Source organism: Neopelma chrysocephalum, unplaced genomic scaffold, assembly GCF_003984885.1.
Source record: "Neopelma chrysocephalum unplaced genomic scaffold, ASM398488v2 Primary Assembly neopelma1_119, whole genome shotgun sequence".
Classification (NCBI taxonomy): domain Eukaryota; kingdom Metazoa; phylum Chordata; class Aves; order Passeriformes; family Pipridae; genus Neopelma; species Neopelma chrysocephalum.
In genome coordinates, this window is record NW_020897781.1 from 8,325,821 (window position 1) to 8,342,195 (window position 16,375).

General features: G+C 41.5%; 1 protein-coding gene across 2 annotated transcripts in view; it reads left to right on the forward strand.

Annotated features, from left to right (window-relative positions):
* PREX1 (phosphatidylinositol-3,4,5-trisphosphate dependent Rac exchange factor 1) overlaps positions 1-16,375 on the forward strand; it is a 142,549-nt gene that overhangs the window by 94,420 nt on the left and 31,754 nt on the right. For both annotated transcript variants that reach the window (XM_027697302.1, XM_027697303.1), the window contains exons 12-17: positions 1,766-1,869; positions 2,549-2,598; positions 6,822-6,897; positions 9,026-9,098; positions 9,307-9,449; positions 15,437-15,529. In XM_027697302.1, the coding sequence (XP_027553103.1) occupies positions 1,766-1,869; positions 2,549-2,598; positions 6,822-6,897; positions 9,026-9,098; positions 9,307-9,449; positions 15,437-15,529 (539 nt within the window). The remainder of the gene's footprint in view (positions 1-1,765; positions 1,870-2,548; positions 2,599-6,821; positions 6,898-9,025; positions 9,099-9,306; positions 9,450-15,436; positions 15,530-16,375) is intronic.

A 16,375-nucleotide genomic window follows, 5' to 3' on the forward strand; every position in this document is an offset into this window, starting at 1 on the left:
ACAGTGAGACATCAGCAATGCAGAGGAGAGTGGAGCAGTGCTCTTTTGGAACAGTGCTACAGGTGATGGGTCATTCTAATGAGGCTGCTCGTCATAAAAGGAAAGAGATGATGGAGGGTTTGTGTTTCCAGCTCATTTGGCAAGAGTGTCTCTGAAATAGTGAGAGACCATATTTGTTCATCTCACTCAGCTGATGACCTTGAAGTGCTGTGGTGAGGGGTGTTTTAGAAGAGAAGGATAGAGCATCCAAAAGTGCTGCATGACTAAAGGATACTTGCTTGAAAATTGTCTGTGCTATCTGCATTTCTACTAAAAGGTCCTTCTCCAGATTGCATTGTTTAAATGCAGATTTCTCCCACTTTATGCAGACAGAGCAACATAGTCCTATTCTAAATACCCCAATTTCAGCATTCAGGTGAGTTCAGCTGCAAAATGCACATCAAAGCAATAGTGTAGATAGGTGTTAAGTCACCACTGCTCTACATTTTCGTAATCTCTTGGAAACCAATTTAAATAGGGGAGGCATTTAATTAGGCCAGTCGTGCTTTAACTTCTTGGTTACTCAGCACCACAGACTTGTCTTTCAGGTAACAACAGCACTGTTAAGAAATTATGTCTGTTATCTTCTTTTAATTAACACATAGAGAACTCTATTGTAAGCAGTCCCTTAGTCCTTCATGCACAAGCACTTCCACCCACGGGTACCAAGACGAACTTTCAGGCACATTCAGACTTTGAAGAGTTTTGAGTTTTGAGCATGAGCTCAAAAGCACTGAACACTTTTGAGTGCTTGGCCCTAACTGTGGTTTTGGAGAACTGGAACACTCTGGCTCCAGTCTGGGGATCCCTCTTTGGATGAGGAATGCTCTTTGGCACTCACAGCCTGACTTGCCTACGTTCTGAATGTGCACATATGCACGGCTGGTGAAAAAAAAACCCTTTTGAGACTTGTTATTTCATGATGACTGTTTACCTTGCCATAAATTCGTAATTTGACACTTTCATCAGTGTTCTTTTTCTCTAAACACAATTTTACAGTTCAAACTTGTGCAGAGTTCCTGATGTAAGTGTCTTCAATGACAGTTATTGTTAGACATTGGAAGGTATTTGTAATGCTGCATTTACTTAAGGGAATATCCCTTGAGATTTTGGTAAATCATTAACATGAAACTATCCCATTATGTGTCTCCTAATGGGAACTGAAAATATAAGCACCATAATGAAGCCCTTACCCCCATTTTGCATTATGCAGTTTCTTTTATCTTTTATCTTTTTTTTTCACTTGGCAGAACATTACTGTCAGGTGAAAACCCCTCAGCCTGCCTGAGAAGCAGGGGCCATTGAAGATTGTCCTCAGTCACCCAGTGGAGCCAGTTTTCTCAGGTTAATAGGAGTTGAGTAAGATGCATCTTAAATACTGTAAATCCATATTTTCTCTCAGTTCATCAAAGGCTGCATCCAAAATATTCAAGGGTGTTGCAGCACACAGATTGGCCACAGTTTTGGGAAGATTGCAGTGACTAAGCTATCCCACCTTATCTGCTCTTCTCCAGGTTTCTCCCTCTTTCTCTGTATTGCTGGAAGTAGTCTCCATTAAATTAAGCTGAGAATAATGGCATTTCTCTAGGGTACATAATACATACTCTTCAGAAAATTACAGACACCAGTGAATGCTTAGTTGGTATCTCTCAATACTAACTGGCCTATAAAGAACATGGTGGGGGGAAAGAAAAGACTGATTTTAATTGTCCTGCTGATGTTCTAGTTTCAGATAAGCACCAGTTTAAGAATGAGCAGGTGATGTACAGGTTTCGCTACGATGATGGAACGTACAAGCCAAGAAGTGAATTGGAAGACATCGTGTCCAAGGTTTGTATTGTCATTCTTGGCTGGAACCCCATGATCTGCATCAGGAGGTTTGCTGTGCCTCTGGATGTCACTGCCCTCTTGTACAGGAGGTCCCCAGTGCTGCTGATCTGTCCAGCCCAATGCCATAGGAGACATTCACTTTAGGGAGCTTAGCAGTGAGTAACAATACAGTTGTGACTGTACCCAAGACTGCTGATTGCACTCCTAACAGAGTAACAAAAGATCTTAAAACAGTAGGCAGTAACACAGCACGTCTGCTGCAAATCTGGGCATTATGGCTCAGGGAGATAGAAGAGATCAATATTTAACTGCTGTTCCTAATAATTGTCTGTCAGATGAGTTCTGTGTATCCCATATTTGCCCACGTACCTTTTAATAAGTTTGATTTTTTTCTTATGGACATTGGTTAATGGGTTAGTTGTGACGAAGCATTAATGGAGAAAAAATGTTGGAATGGAGGTGACTAGAGATAAAAGAACAGATTTTTGGCTGTTGGAGGCAGGGAAAGAAGAAAGAATGTTTGACAGAGAGGATAAGGGAACTGTTTTGAATATCAGTTAATGACTAGATAATTCCAGCTGAGTAGAGACATCAGTGTCCAGGATTTTTTAGCTTCAGCTAGTCAGTATTTCTTTGAAAAGGAAAAAGCTGCTAACACCCCACATCTTCCCTTCTTCAGGGGGTGAGGCTCTACTGCCGCCTGCACTGCCTCTACACTCCAGTGGTGAAGTAAGTTCCCTTCATGCTCCCCTTGTATTTATTACCTGCCTTGAAAAGGATGACCTGCTACTGTTGAAATCTTTCTTGTTTCTTATTATAAACAGTAATTTCCTGCATTTTCTTGGCTCTTTTACTGCCCTTCCATCTCCACAGCTGAGCTGTGTCGTTGTGCTGCGGCTGGAGGATGTTGGAACTGGGGGGTTCTGGGGGAGTGAGATCTGTGTGTGATTATAGTGCTCCTGACACGGCCCCTCTGCTGCCCAGGAGAGCTCCTAGCAGGACACACCTTGGTTTGTTTACTTGGGCATTTTCTGTGACTGTAGTGGGTGTGATTAATAAGTGACTCTGACTCAGGGCAGATCGTGTGGTGTGATTGTAGCTGCTGCATTATTTGGGTTATAGAAAATATCAACAGATGCTGACGTGATGTAAACAGATTCCAGTGTGGTGCAAGGATTCTGTCATTCAGAGCACCCTAAACAAACAAAACCCAGTCTGAGGTGGAATAAAACCTGAAGCTGTAATTTGAAGAAACCCTGAAAGTTTTGGGTGGAATCTTCAGAACTTGGCTCTGTATAAATAGCTGCTGAAGAATTGAGATAGGCTGCAAGTGTGAGGTGACTCTTCCCAGGTCCCAGGAGGTGATTTTCAGATGTTGTTGCCTTACTGTTACATCAGATGAACATTTCTGGCCTGTAATGGAAACCACCCTGAACTGTGTAGGTGTTCTGTTTAGGTGTTTATGTTGGAAAATTAGGCATTTTCACTTAGGAGAACTTCATTTTTATAAATAAAACATTAATGAGGAAGAAAAAAAAATGCTTTAGTGGAGATGGCTGGAGTCCCAAATTCAACAAAACTGACCTCTTGTTCATGAGCTGCACAACAGATGTTTCGCTGAGAGATACCACTGTCATGCTAAAAGGAGGCTGCAAAGGTAGTCACAGTTCATCAGTCATACATTTATATAATTAGAGCTCTGGGTTTTTTTCCTAGAATAACTATTCTGTAAGATTTCACTCAGCCTGAAGGGTATGGAGGTAGCAGGAAGGCATGATGCTGCCAGTGGTAGGCAAAATGGTTCTGGAGATGCATGTGTGTATCTGCACATACACATTTCACCCTTGAACATGGCAATTCACATTCAGAGTAGAAACAATAGTAAGTGAAGCTCAAAAAAAATGTCCCTGACCTCAAGGTACCCACAAACTGAAGTGGATCTAGTCTAATGCTTTAGGGAATCAACAAGGACAAAGTAACTCCCATAGGCCCACCTTGTGGTGTTTGATCAGGGTGCTATTTTTGTAATAACTTCCCAGCTGGAGAATCTTCTCAGATCAGGATCAATCTGTGCTAGAGACATTGTGACTGTCAACTGTGTATGACCAATGAACAGTAGCAGACTCTCAGAAGTTTTAGGATCCTTCTGAATGGACTGAATTCTTGGTATGTTTAGGCTCTTCTTCCTGCCATTCTCATTTTCTGTTTCCTGAATCTCCTAGGCTGTCATCCCTTTGTCTTCTTATCCCGTCTTTTTGCCTCTGGCAAGCCTGACATTAGCCTAGAGGAGTTACTTTCAGCCAAGTTAGTTGGGCAAAGCCCTTTGCTTTGTGCTGTGCCTTTGGGACACTGCTTTTTCTGGCATCTTAGGACTGCTGATCCCTGCACCCATGGTGGCTTTCCTGGTGCAACCTTCCTGATGGAAAATTGGCAAAGCTGCTTGGAGTAGCAGACACATATGCCAGAAGGATCTGGAGGAATAGTAAACTCAAAATTAAAATATTTTCTTCGCAACCTTGGGACACAATTTTGCTTAGTTGTCTTCCCTGGAAACCTTGGAGTTTCCATGTAGCCTTTGCCTTTATATTTTTCATTAAGTAAACTCTGACACTCTTGTACTCTGAGGGCAAGATGATGTACCCCACTGGAAACAAATCACGCTACTTTGGGGCTTGAAACATAAAAAATAAAACATTTTGAAAAATCTTAGATGAGAGATATTCTGAATATGTCTCTGCTGTACTTTGGGGATGTTGTGAGGTGGCAGAACTTGTTCCCACTTCTGCATCTGCGTGAAATACTTCAGCCCATCGTTGGGCTGGACCCTATGAAGAATATTCTATTCCTTTAGTTTCTGTGAGGCAGCAAGGTTCTGCCAAAATTTCAGTGGTTCCCACCTCTATATTGACTATTCACCTGCAGCTCCTGGTTCTGGACAACATTCTATGATTCATGCTCTGCTCCTGTTCAGGCTGGATTGAAATGGAGGGAAAAGCCAGTGAACTAACACTGAAACATTGATTCTGACCAGCATTTAACTGCAAGCAGGGAAAGACTTGGCTTTGGACCAAGACTGATGGCAGCTAATTCAAAACTCTGTCAGCATCTGTATGAAAATGTTGGGAGTTGCTTCTCACAATCTGGAAACCCCTAGTCATAAGTACTCAATATTTTAATGTTTTCCTTTATTGTTCTGACATTTCAAAAGCACATTTTCTCAAGATAAGAGTGTGAGAGGGGAAAAATTGCCCAGAAAACTCCCACAGCTTTGTGCTGGGTTTAGCACATTACTGGAAGACAAGCTGAAAACTGCGTGGAAGCACGAGGAGGAAAGCTTTTGTTCTGAGGACACGTATACGTATTTCTGGAAATGCTGTCATGTTTTGTTGGGTTTTTTCCAAGCTCTCAAAGTCCTGCTTCCCTTTCTAATTTCTCACACCCTGCATTCTGCAAACACACAGGCATTTCTGCTGTGTTTATTTACAGCAGCCAGCCAGTCACATCATATTTCTGTCTGTGGATGATTAGTAAAAGGAACATGAGTAGGATGGACTTTAGATGGTGCTGGGATATTAGATTTGTAGAAAAAGGGAAATATCAGGTAGCGTGGTGCTAATGGAAGAGGAGGTTGATTTGGCAGAACTGAAGAATAAAGTCTTCTCTTGAGCTGCCATATGGAAACATCCGGGCTGTGGAACAGTCCCAGTGAAAGTTTCCTCCCACAGTCAGGCCAGTGGAGCTCAAGCTTCCAAGAGAAGGACCACCCCCAAGGGTGAGAGAGGAATTAATTCTTCATAGCCTGTTCAGCACTTGGCCTCTCTACTGAGACTCTCAACGAGAGGGAGCCAATTAATGCAAATTAATTGTGGAAATGGCTTTTGTGATGTGGAACTAGGAACTGGATCAAGACCACGAAACTTATTTCACATGGGCCAATAAACAGCCTTAAAATGGCTTTTATTCTCTTATGAGCTGGATTAAATGCAGTGACCTTGGAGGTGAAAGGTGTTAGAGCCCAATGTCCTGAGCCACACAGTCCTCTTATATTTGTATCAAAATTCTTTAGAAGTATTTCACAGAAGACTTAAAAACATCAATTATCTCCATGGCTCTGAGAAGAGGAATGGAAGAAAACGGCAAAAAGCGTCAAGTTACAATAGGGTTCCTTTTCCTTCTTCCAGGAGCAGTGCTGCTGCCTACAGGGCTGGGGGTGAGTGGGTGCCAGTTGTGTTACAAGACCCAAACACAACACTTCTTTTCTTATTTACAGTGACTGAAACTATCTAATGCTAGAAAAGGACACCGGGTACCCTGTTTGTGTCTGGCCACGATGTGATGTTTTACTGAAGGAAGTAAAATCTGAACAAGTGTGGGGAATCAGGAAAATCCCTCTTGACATGAAAGTGCTGAATTCCATGAGCCTCAGGGAAGGGGCACAGAGGGAGTGTGTAGGAGGGTCCCTGTCTGTGAATACATTGGTGGGTAAACACCAGAGAAGAACTGTTGAGGGTTGTAGGTGGGACTGGCACTGAGCCAAAGGATGTAAGCTGGCCATGAATGGATTTCAGATGGAAACCAGAAGGTGATTTCCAACCAGAAGAGTGTGATTTTTAGCAGAACTGATGGTGGCAATATTCTAACCTGAGTTACAGCAGCAGCTCAGGACATCTGTGAAAAGAGTCTCCTGGTCACCTCTGGCAGGAATATGAGCTCCCTGAAGATGGCTTCAAACAACATCTAGAGAAATTTGAAATGCCAGTGCTCTGTGTTGATCTGAAATATCTTCCTAGTTCAGGTTGTTAGAAATGTTTAAAACTTATGCCTTTCTTCTAGAGAGAAAGGATGTCTGCTTCTTACTAATAGTAGGTCACAATAGTATATATAGGTTTAGAGTACAAAAGAAATGTATACCTTTTTGTCCTGATTTTCCCTGAATTCTCTTTCTTAATTAGAGACCGTGACTACCACCTAAAGACCTACAAATCAGTAATCCCTGCAAGTAAACTAGTGGACTGGCTTATTGCACAGGTAAGAACAGTTTCAGGTACTGCTATCTTTGATAAGGAGCTTAATTTTTCAGTTCTATTTAAAAGTAAATAAAACATATTTATCTAGAGGATATTACAACATAATTAAAGATATTCTGATTCTCTGAATTTATAATCTTATGTCTTCTGTTACTGTTCATTTGGTGAAAGTTTGTTATTTGGCAACATAAAGAGGAAGTCCTTTGCTAGCCCTGGGAGTGGTGAACTGGCTATTTGTGGGGATGTTTTCTATTTCTTGTGATTTTGGGAAGACATCTAATCTAATGTTGATCTCATTCAATCTAGTACAGTATTATTGAAAAATGAATCTGGAGTTTTACACCAACAGCTGCACCACTGCCTTTAGAAGTTGTGGTTGCCCCACATTTACCTTGTAATTACAGAGAAGAGTGTGTAGCTTGAGGAATTCGAAATGTAGCTTTGATAGCGTAAAGCCATCTGAAGGGAGAGTGGGTTGTTTTGTTAGGGGAATGTTTTGAGGCCAAGGTAATGTCACGAGGAATAGTCAAGTCTGGTTTAGAGCCTTCCTACACAACGATTTTGTTGCCTAGGACAGAAGTAAGATTCCTAAGGGTTTAAGAGGGTAACATTAGAAGGCATTTCTCCTCCAGTTTATTTATAGTTGAAAGAATAAATTAGGTTTTTAAATCCCAGCCTCTGCAAAATAAACAACCCATTTATCCCATAAAGTAACACAAAGAGAGAGTTGAGAATTATCCCATGAACAAGACGTTGAAAATGAGGGAAAATGTATAAAGATTTGAAGTTTATAGTAAAAGTTAAACTTCAGGTTTATTAAAGCTATTTTCTTGGCTTTCCTTGTGTGATTACATAGTCATGTAGTTCCTTCAGAACTGCCTTGATCCTTTTTCTACCAAGACAACAGTATTAAGTCTTAATTTGTAAATGTTGTGCCTTTTCTGCTCTCAGAAAGCCTCTTCAACAAAAGCCAGTAGTGCTCCTGATTGGCAACAGCTGATCCTGTTTTATCCTGTATTTAAATAGGACCTTTACACCCCAGCAATGTTCTTTGCCAGCATTTGCTAAGGCTCTCCTTAGTAGGACTTGAAGTAGGACTGATGTTCTGCTGACAAGATAAGAGGGCTCTTGGTTCCTTAAAACAGAGTCAGTTTGTTGCCCTGATGTGAGAGCCTTGGGGTGTCTAATTCTCCAGATGGAGGGGAGAAAAGAAGGTGTGTTATTTGTGTAGGATACAGCTTCTAAGTTAGCAGGACTGGAAGCAATGCACTGAAATTACCCCTCTTGCCAAAGCAGGAGGTGCCCTCCCTGCTGGAATGAGCTGACCCACTGCTCTCACCAGGACACCACACCCTGGGTTCCCTGGAGCCCCTTTGGGGCAGGGCCACTGGTCATCCCACATCAAGGGACCAGCATTACCAATGTTTGTAAGACCAGTAGTGCCTCCTGGTTTTTACCAGCACTATTTAGAACTTATTTGTTTGCCTAAAATGTACAACTGTGTTTGCAAATTAGCAGATACACAGAAAAAATGAAGCAATTCTTGTATTTAACCGAGTTGTAGATGCAAAGCTTAATGCTGCCACTTCAGGGAAATTTGTAAATTTGCAAGTCACCTTTGGTAGTTGTTTTGAATGGCTACACTCAAGGCTTCAGGTAGTGAGAAACTAAAGCCTTTGCTGTGTAAGCAAACAATGCCCCTGCAGTTTTAACCTGTCTGACCTTTGGAGTTCACATATGCTGGCTTTACTCGGGTTTTTCTCTCTTGAGATCTCTCAGCTTCTCTCTCAAGAAGGAGTTTTATTGTCTGTGGCTAATGGGTCCTAAAGTCCAACACTATGCTTGCAAATAAAATCTTTACATTGAGATAAAATTGTATCCTTTTGTGAGTTAAACAACTCCTTTCCCCAATCCTGGTCCTTCTCCTCCTGGTTGCTGTAGGAGGGAGAGATGCTGTCTGTAGGAACGAACAGGGTTTGGGCAATGGGATACCTGTTTTAATTTCTTGCTATTGTTCCCTGCAGAGACCATCCTGCTAATTTCAGAGCCACAAGCTGTGTGGTGGGGAAGGGGGAATGATTTAGCTTAGAAAGTTGTCTCAGATGTAATATTTGTCCTCTTGTTTCCAGGGAGACTGTCAGACTCGGGAGGAAGCTGTGGCTCTGGGTGTGGGACTCTGCAATAATGGCTTCATGCATCATGGTAATGCACCAAAATTGCTTCCCCCAGCCAAGTAAAGAAGCTCTTACTTCAGGCAGGTTGGCTTTTCTAGGCCAAACATTCTGTGTACACGACAGACCATCTGTGAAGACTGGGGAAATATTTAGGATTTCCTTTAACTTTCTGTTTTGTTTCTCTCTTTCTTTTTCTGGGTAAATGCACGTCTGTATTTCATATATATTGTTTCAAGTCCTGGAGAAAAGTGAATTTAAGGATGAATCCTTGTATTTCCGCTTTTATGCCGATGAGGAGATGGAGGGCACCAGTTCCAAGGGCAAACAGTTACGTAATGACTTCAAACTCGTGGAAAACATCCTGGGAAAGAATCTTCTGGTAAGAAATATGTGAATGTAAACCTTGATGTTTCTGTTTCATCCAGTGCACTATTCCCAAGAACTCCTTGTGAGTCCTGGAAGTGAGCTGGGAGATGGAGATGTCTAAGCAGGCACCAGAGTGTTGAGTGGTGGAGGAAAAAGTAATGGGCACTACTGTCTTTGGAGAGATCAAGTTTAAACACAGTTTAAACACCCTTATATGTGAGGTAGCTTCAGGTGAAAGTTGAAAGGTTCATAAGAACACAGATATTTCAGGGCATTGCTGTCTAAGCCATATGAATATGCCCTGCATGACTAGATCAAGTATCAGCTTTACTTTGTTTATGGAAAGCATTTTCCAGACAATGCTGGGGTTTATATTCATGCTTTTGCAATATTACTGTTATGTCCAGATTCCCACCTCACTAAGAGCCGTCCCAGCCCTTACTGCACTGGGATTATTCTAACTCTGGTGGGATTTGGTGGTCAGACTGGGGCAAACATTTTGTTCTGAGATCCATGTGTACTGCCAGTGGCTCTAGGCCCATCTTTTTCTCCCTTTGAACACTGGTAGAATGCAGGAGCAGAATAAAAACTTGGGTCAGAGACTACAAAGGCAGAATTCCTGGAAAAGATCCAGAGGTCCATTATATGGGGAAAACCTTTCCTGTGGTTCACACAGATTTCACATCTCACTATTGTTTTGTCTCCCTGGAGACCAAGCTGTGTTTGTCTCAATGGCCAGAAGTAATATTTAAAGCACCATGGTCCCTCAAAATTATTCTTCCACATGCCAGGAGCTGGAGTGTCCAGTTAATATGATTGTCCTCTTGGAGAGTTGTTGGATATAGGGAGGCAGTTGGAAGGTAATGCACTTTGTGGGATGTTTTTATTGTGAGTTGGAAAGCACTCAGAGATTGGTTTCATGTCAGTTGGTGGGAACTGCTGTTGTTGGGGTATTTTTAATACCTGATCAAGACAAGACAGTGTGAGGAAACAGATTAACCAGGATGTCTCTTCCACTTTTTCTGTCAGTTCAAGGCACTTCTGTTAAAATGCCAAAACTCAGTGGTAATGTTAGCTGTGAAAGGAGGGATTTAACATTCTCTGATTGTTTTCTTTTAATGTAATAATTATTTATTAGTATTCAGTAAAGAGACAGAACAAACAAACAGACCTTGCTCCTGGGCTATTTACTACTGATTATTCATTGTGATCTCTGGTTGGTCCTTCCAGTCACTCCATAATTTGGTAACTGAAGTAATTGTGACAGGAAAAATATTAATGTTGCTATTATTATAGTTCTGAGTTGCATCAGGCAGCCTTTGTCAAAATGCAGTCCCATCTCAAACAGAAAACAGTCAGAAATGAGCAGCGCATGCTGAGGAAAAAACCTCCTCCTTAGAGGGCACAGATTTGTGTCAGATGTGTATAGTCCTGCTAAAGAAAGGAGTTGCTTTCATTTGCACACATAAATTGGCAGTGCCCTGAGTGTTTGTGAAGACCCCACAGGAGCAGTACAGTAAATGCATGATGCTTACCCACAAAAAAAAAGTGCCTGACTTCTGGTTTATGCTGTGTTTAGCAATTATGAGCAGCTATTTAGCAACAATTCCCAAGGCTTTGCTGTCTGGGGAACATCCCTGCTTGCCTCTACACTCATGACAGGGCGTTGATCCTTCCCATCCCTTGACTCCACCATAGGAAGTTTAGTGGAATTTCCTCATCACCGGCTTTTGAAACATGCTTTTCTACTGCCATGAAATCCTACCTGGTTTTGGGTAGGTTCCTGCACTCCCTCCATCTAAGTCTGCTGTATCACAGGAGAGCCTGCCCTTGAGAACTGAAAACAACAGAAACCTTGGCAAATATTTATTAGAAATATTAGAACAAAGTGCTTTCAGTCTGGAACAACACACTTCAAACAAAATCCAATACTTATTTATTTGCGCAATTGTTTCTCATTGAAGGACGTAAATCTTGACAAACTGAAAAAATATACAACATTCTTTGCATAGTTGAAGAGAATTTGGAAGAATTTGTGTTTTGGCCTGCCTCCAAGCATTGTGGCTTGGTTACTGCAGTGTGCTGAGAACTTGTGGGCAGCACCTCTCCTTGTCAGCCCAAACCAGCACAACACACATCAGAGCTGGTCACCTGGAGCTGAGTGTCACACAGGGAGAGTTGCCTGGAGAGATGGGCCTCCAGAGAGCTTTAGTGCACACATGGTGCTGCAGAAGACTCAGAGAAGTGTTCCCAGTGATTTCTGAAGATGATGCCTGTGCACATTTTCTGTAATGTTCTCAAAACTGTTGTGCTGGGTTTGAGGTCTGGACTGGAATTCTAAACCTCCTCAACTTTCCAGACCTGTGATATCTCTTACATTCCTTGAGGATATCCTGTATTTCTTATCCTCAGTAGTGTGTGGCTGTGTCTCCCTGCAGTCCATAGCCAGGGCTGGGGCCTGTCTTGGAATTCAGCTCCTGTAGGACCTGGGCAGTGCAGCACGGTCCAGGGAAGTCAGGGCTACCTGGGGTTTCATTTATCTTCTCACATGAACTCACTGCCTGGAGCAAATCACACCTCAGTTTACCATCTGAAAATTAGGATGGTAAATCTCATTCATCCATAGGACTTTGCTGCTTTGCTGTTACATTTAGAATCAGCTTTGAAAATGATGTGTCCTTATAGTTCTGTACTTCAGATGTGAAGTTTTTAGCTAATAGTACAAATACCATGGGAGTTCATGTCTTTTCCGTTTTAAACCAGCTAAACCAATAAACATAGCATTCACCTTAAAATTCTTATAAAAGTATAGGATACATTTCTGCTGTTCTAATCATGAATAACTAATAGTTATTTGTGTTACTGAAATAAAGTCATACTTGGTCCTCTTCCATCTTTCATCATTTCAGAATTATTTTTGTGTGTTGTGCTAATATAAAACAACCTAACTCTGCAAAATTTCAGCAGAGAGAGCGCAAAAAAGAGCTTTCCCTTTGTTCTTCATTATCCTGGTCTACCAGTCTGTTGTAGCTAGAGAATTCAACTCGTGAATTTAAAACACTCCTGGGAAGAAAGGCACTAATAAGAGCTCATCCTCTAGGGAATTCTGCTCCCCAGGGGCCAGGCTGGGATGTCGGTGATGAGGCATCCATCATCCAGGGGTAGGTGGCTGCAGAAGAGCTTGGGGTGGAGTCAGATACTCAAAACTCCGGTGAACTCTGAAGGGAAAAGCAGCCTTTAAGTCTTTAACTGTTCAGAAGGAACAGTTGGAGTTCAGTGCTCAATTTCACAGCTCACAAACCACAAGAAGCTTGGAGTAATTCTGGATATATTCAGTCTCTTTTGCTAATGGGGCAAAACGTACCTTTAAGGATAATAGTAGGGGTGGCTTAGATTGTTGAGCTTCTGTCTTTTCAAATCCTGTTTTAGTGCCCCAGAGCTGTGGATTTGTGAAAAGCTGTGGAGACTGGAACAGCCTGAGAGATGAGGTGGAAGGAAAGTAGCTCCCTTCAAGTGCTGTTGAGGGCTCAGAAGTGTTCTGAAGTGTTCAGACTTGCCATTGTCTGATAAGTCTTTGCTCTTGAGGAGATTCTTACCCAAGTCAAGCTGTGCAAGTGTGTCTAACAGAGAAAGGTTTTTCTGGAGAGCCGTAGGGAAGGCTGTGAGAGAAGAATGTGCATCCTGAACATTTGGGTTTAAGGAATAGTGGTTGTTGTGCCTGTGTTGCCTCATCTGGTGCTGATGTTCCCAAGAATTTAGGCTGAGTTACTGCTTCAGTGTGATACAGGTGTAATAGACCATTCTTTGCATCTCTGCAGACCCTGTATCCCTGCCAAAATTCTCTTTGAATAGTGTTCTGACTACATTTGCCCTCTGGTTTTGATTAAACATTATTTCTCACGTGGTCTCATTTGTTAACGTGGTTGTCTTTCAAGATTAAACAGCTGCTGCCTTATGTTCCTAAAACTGATTGGGCTTTAGGGGCACAGAAATAATTCTTGTAGGTGGCAATTTAGTTAATTGCTTTGGACTCCTTAGGGATGAATGGGGTTCAGCTGTGGAATGGCAAGGTGTTCCTATTTTATAGTAAAGAATGAATCATAGCCTTCTCCAAGCATTGCATATAGAATATTATCCATGGTGTCCCCAGCACAGGAGCATCAGAATACAGAGTGGGAGATTTTTTTTCTTAGCAACATGCTGAAAAAGTTCCCAATGTCGATGCCCTTGGGGTTCCCTGAAAGTGTTTTGGTTCTTTGCTTTCAAACAATACATTTTTGCAATATCAATGATCAGAGAAGGGTAGGTTATTAAAAATGATAGCAGATAAAAGATCCTCATGCATAGTAATGGTGGCTGCACCCAAGAGATAGGTAAGGTTGTGGAGCTGCTGCCTTCTGAAGTTGGGCAAATCAAAGGCTGCAGATTTTTAAATGTCTGTTTCACATATGCTTTCAAAATTCAACAAAAGAAACAAACAGTCCCTTCAAATGTCAAATGTGAATTGGAGGGAGAGCTAGCCTAGAAATCTTCCATTTCATCCCAAATGTGAAGTGATATAAAGTGCATACTGTGTTGGGCTGAAACTCATTCCACTTGCAACACTAAAATTCTGACCAGCAGAATACTCAGTTTTCTAAGGTCCCTTATTAAACATAAAATATTAGCATTGCTTCTGAAAATACTGTGTTAGAAATAGCCAAAAATACAAACTTACCTTTCAGTCTTTTTCATTCCCTGTCCATGATTAATCTGAATATCACCTGGTAAGGACTTCTTCCCTGCACGTGCATTATTTGAACATCCTGCAGATTATTTTAAGATCCTGCAGGACAGAAATATTCTAATTCTTTAGTTTTTTTCTAAGGTAATTTCCTGTAAAAGAACAAAGCTGATGGAATTGACTTCAATAGAAAAAGGACAGTATTTTAAAATAGTGCAGAAATCATCAGAAGCAAGGAAACAATTCTCAGTAATTTGTTTTCCCCAGTGCCTACTGGATTATGAGTAGCTTTATTTTTCCTTTTAGCTCAGTTCCATTTTATCAGATGGGTTTTAGTGCGTAATGTTTGCTCAAATGCAAGATGTTTATCTGGTAGAATTTCCACTTGTCCATTTACCAGTGGCCAGGCTTGCTTTATTTTTTTATAATGGGAAGTGAGTTGTTAAGCTTTTAACTCGTTAATAAACCACTTGCAAAGGATGAGTGAAACATATATTTACCATGATTGATATGATTTTAAAGAATATATATAAGGCAAGTCTGTGTGACCTCAGTGCAAATAACAGGAAACAGAAACTCAGTAGCAAGAATTATGAAGGCTTCTGTCAAATGTCAGAAGTGCAAACTGAGCACAGGGCTTGTGCTTTTTCCCTAACACAGAAATTCTGTGCCAGGTCTCCTGTGCATGCAGGAGTTGTTCTCTCACTGGTCATGACGTAGATTTCTGTGGTGTGTGGTTTTATCTGTAACAGATAGGCCTGAGATTTATCTTAAACTGGTTGCTGAGAAGGACTCAGATCATTCATTATTGGTACGTGGGATGTATTTTAAAAAATAAATAAAGTACTACACTTTAATCTGTAAGTACCAATGGAAAATACTGAATTATGCTGTAATCTAGAAGTGTAAGATCTAACGAAGGATGAAGGGCTGGGAGTTAAAACCAATTGCACTTTCCAACAGAAGAGTTTGGAACAAACTCTCAAGGGTGGGAGTAGATTCCTCACTTCTTAAAGACTGGATCTTACCTGGGTAGCCCTCTGGAAATTCTACTTTAGTGTGTACTAAGGGCTCAATGAAGCAATAATTAGATTAAATGTTATGGCTGGTATTATGTAGGACATCAGACCAAATGACCTGGTGGTGCCTTTCGGCCTCAAGACGTGCAAGTCCATATCAACTGTGGCTTGCAGTGAAAAGTCCGATTTCTCGTCTCCAGTCTTCAGCTTTTCAGCAAGCTCCATTCTCATGAAGCATTGCCTTGTGCTCTGTTCAAGATTTTACCAGAAGAGGATGACTATGGGTTTGACGTGGAGGAGAAGAACAAAGCGGTTGTGGTGAAGTCGGTTCGACGAGGCTCCTCTGCAGAGGTAGGACCTGACGTTCACGTCCTCCTGTCTGAGAATGTTTCAATACTTGGAAAAGACTCAAACCCACAGTTGTAAAATCTGTTTCCTCTTAAAGGCAGCAAATAGGAAATCGGCTGCCTTCTACAATTGCTGTGGTAATAAAGCTGTTCCTGTGAATGGCCAAGTGTTTTGGCATCACCAGGTGACTTGAATCTCATTGATAAGTGATTGGACAACAGCAGGATCTCTGTGTGATGATACCTCAGGTTCATTAGCAACCTCAGGTTCATTAGTAATCTCAGTTTAAGGAGGGAGGGAAAGTAACACCATTTTTGGGTTAGCGAAGGTGTTCAATGGGAAACAGGTTTATTTGAGTGAAAGCTGCATTTTAGGTATGTATTTTTGTCCTTAAAAAGCGTGCACTCATTTCTCTCCCTGGAATTTTCCAAGAGTTCTACGGAATATATTTGCTGTGTTTCTTTGAGGCACATAGATGGGCCAAATGTCATCGATCCCAGTATTGCACCATCACCTTTTATCCACACAAAACCCATGTGTAGATGACACAATGTCACACTCTATTTACTGAAATAAGGCACAGACAGACTGAAAATCTGTCTTTTAAAAGCCATTTAGGTGCTTTTTTAGCATCTGTAAATATAAGAGAGGGCTAAATGGCTCGTCCAGAGTTTCACAGTAAAGTGTGGCAGCACACAGGCAGAGCTTCTACTTAAAAGTCCAGGACAACCTTTACAGAATTTCTGAATGTCCATGTTCATTTGTGGGTCTCTGCTTTAGACTACAAATAACTACTGGATAATTTGCCTAGTGGAAACAGCTGAAGTGGACAGACTGATTTTAGCAAGC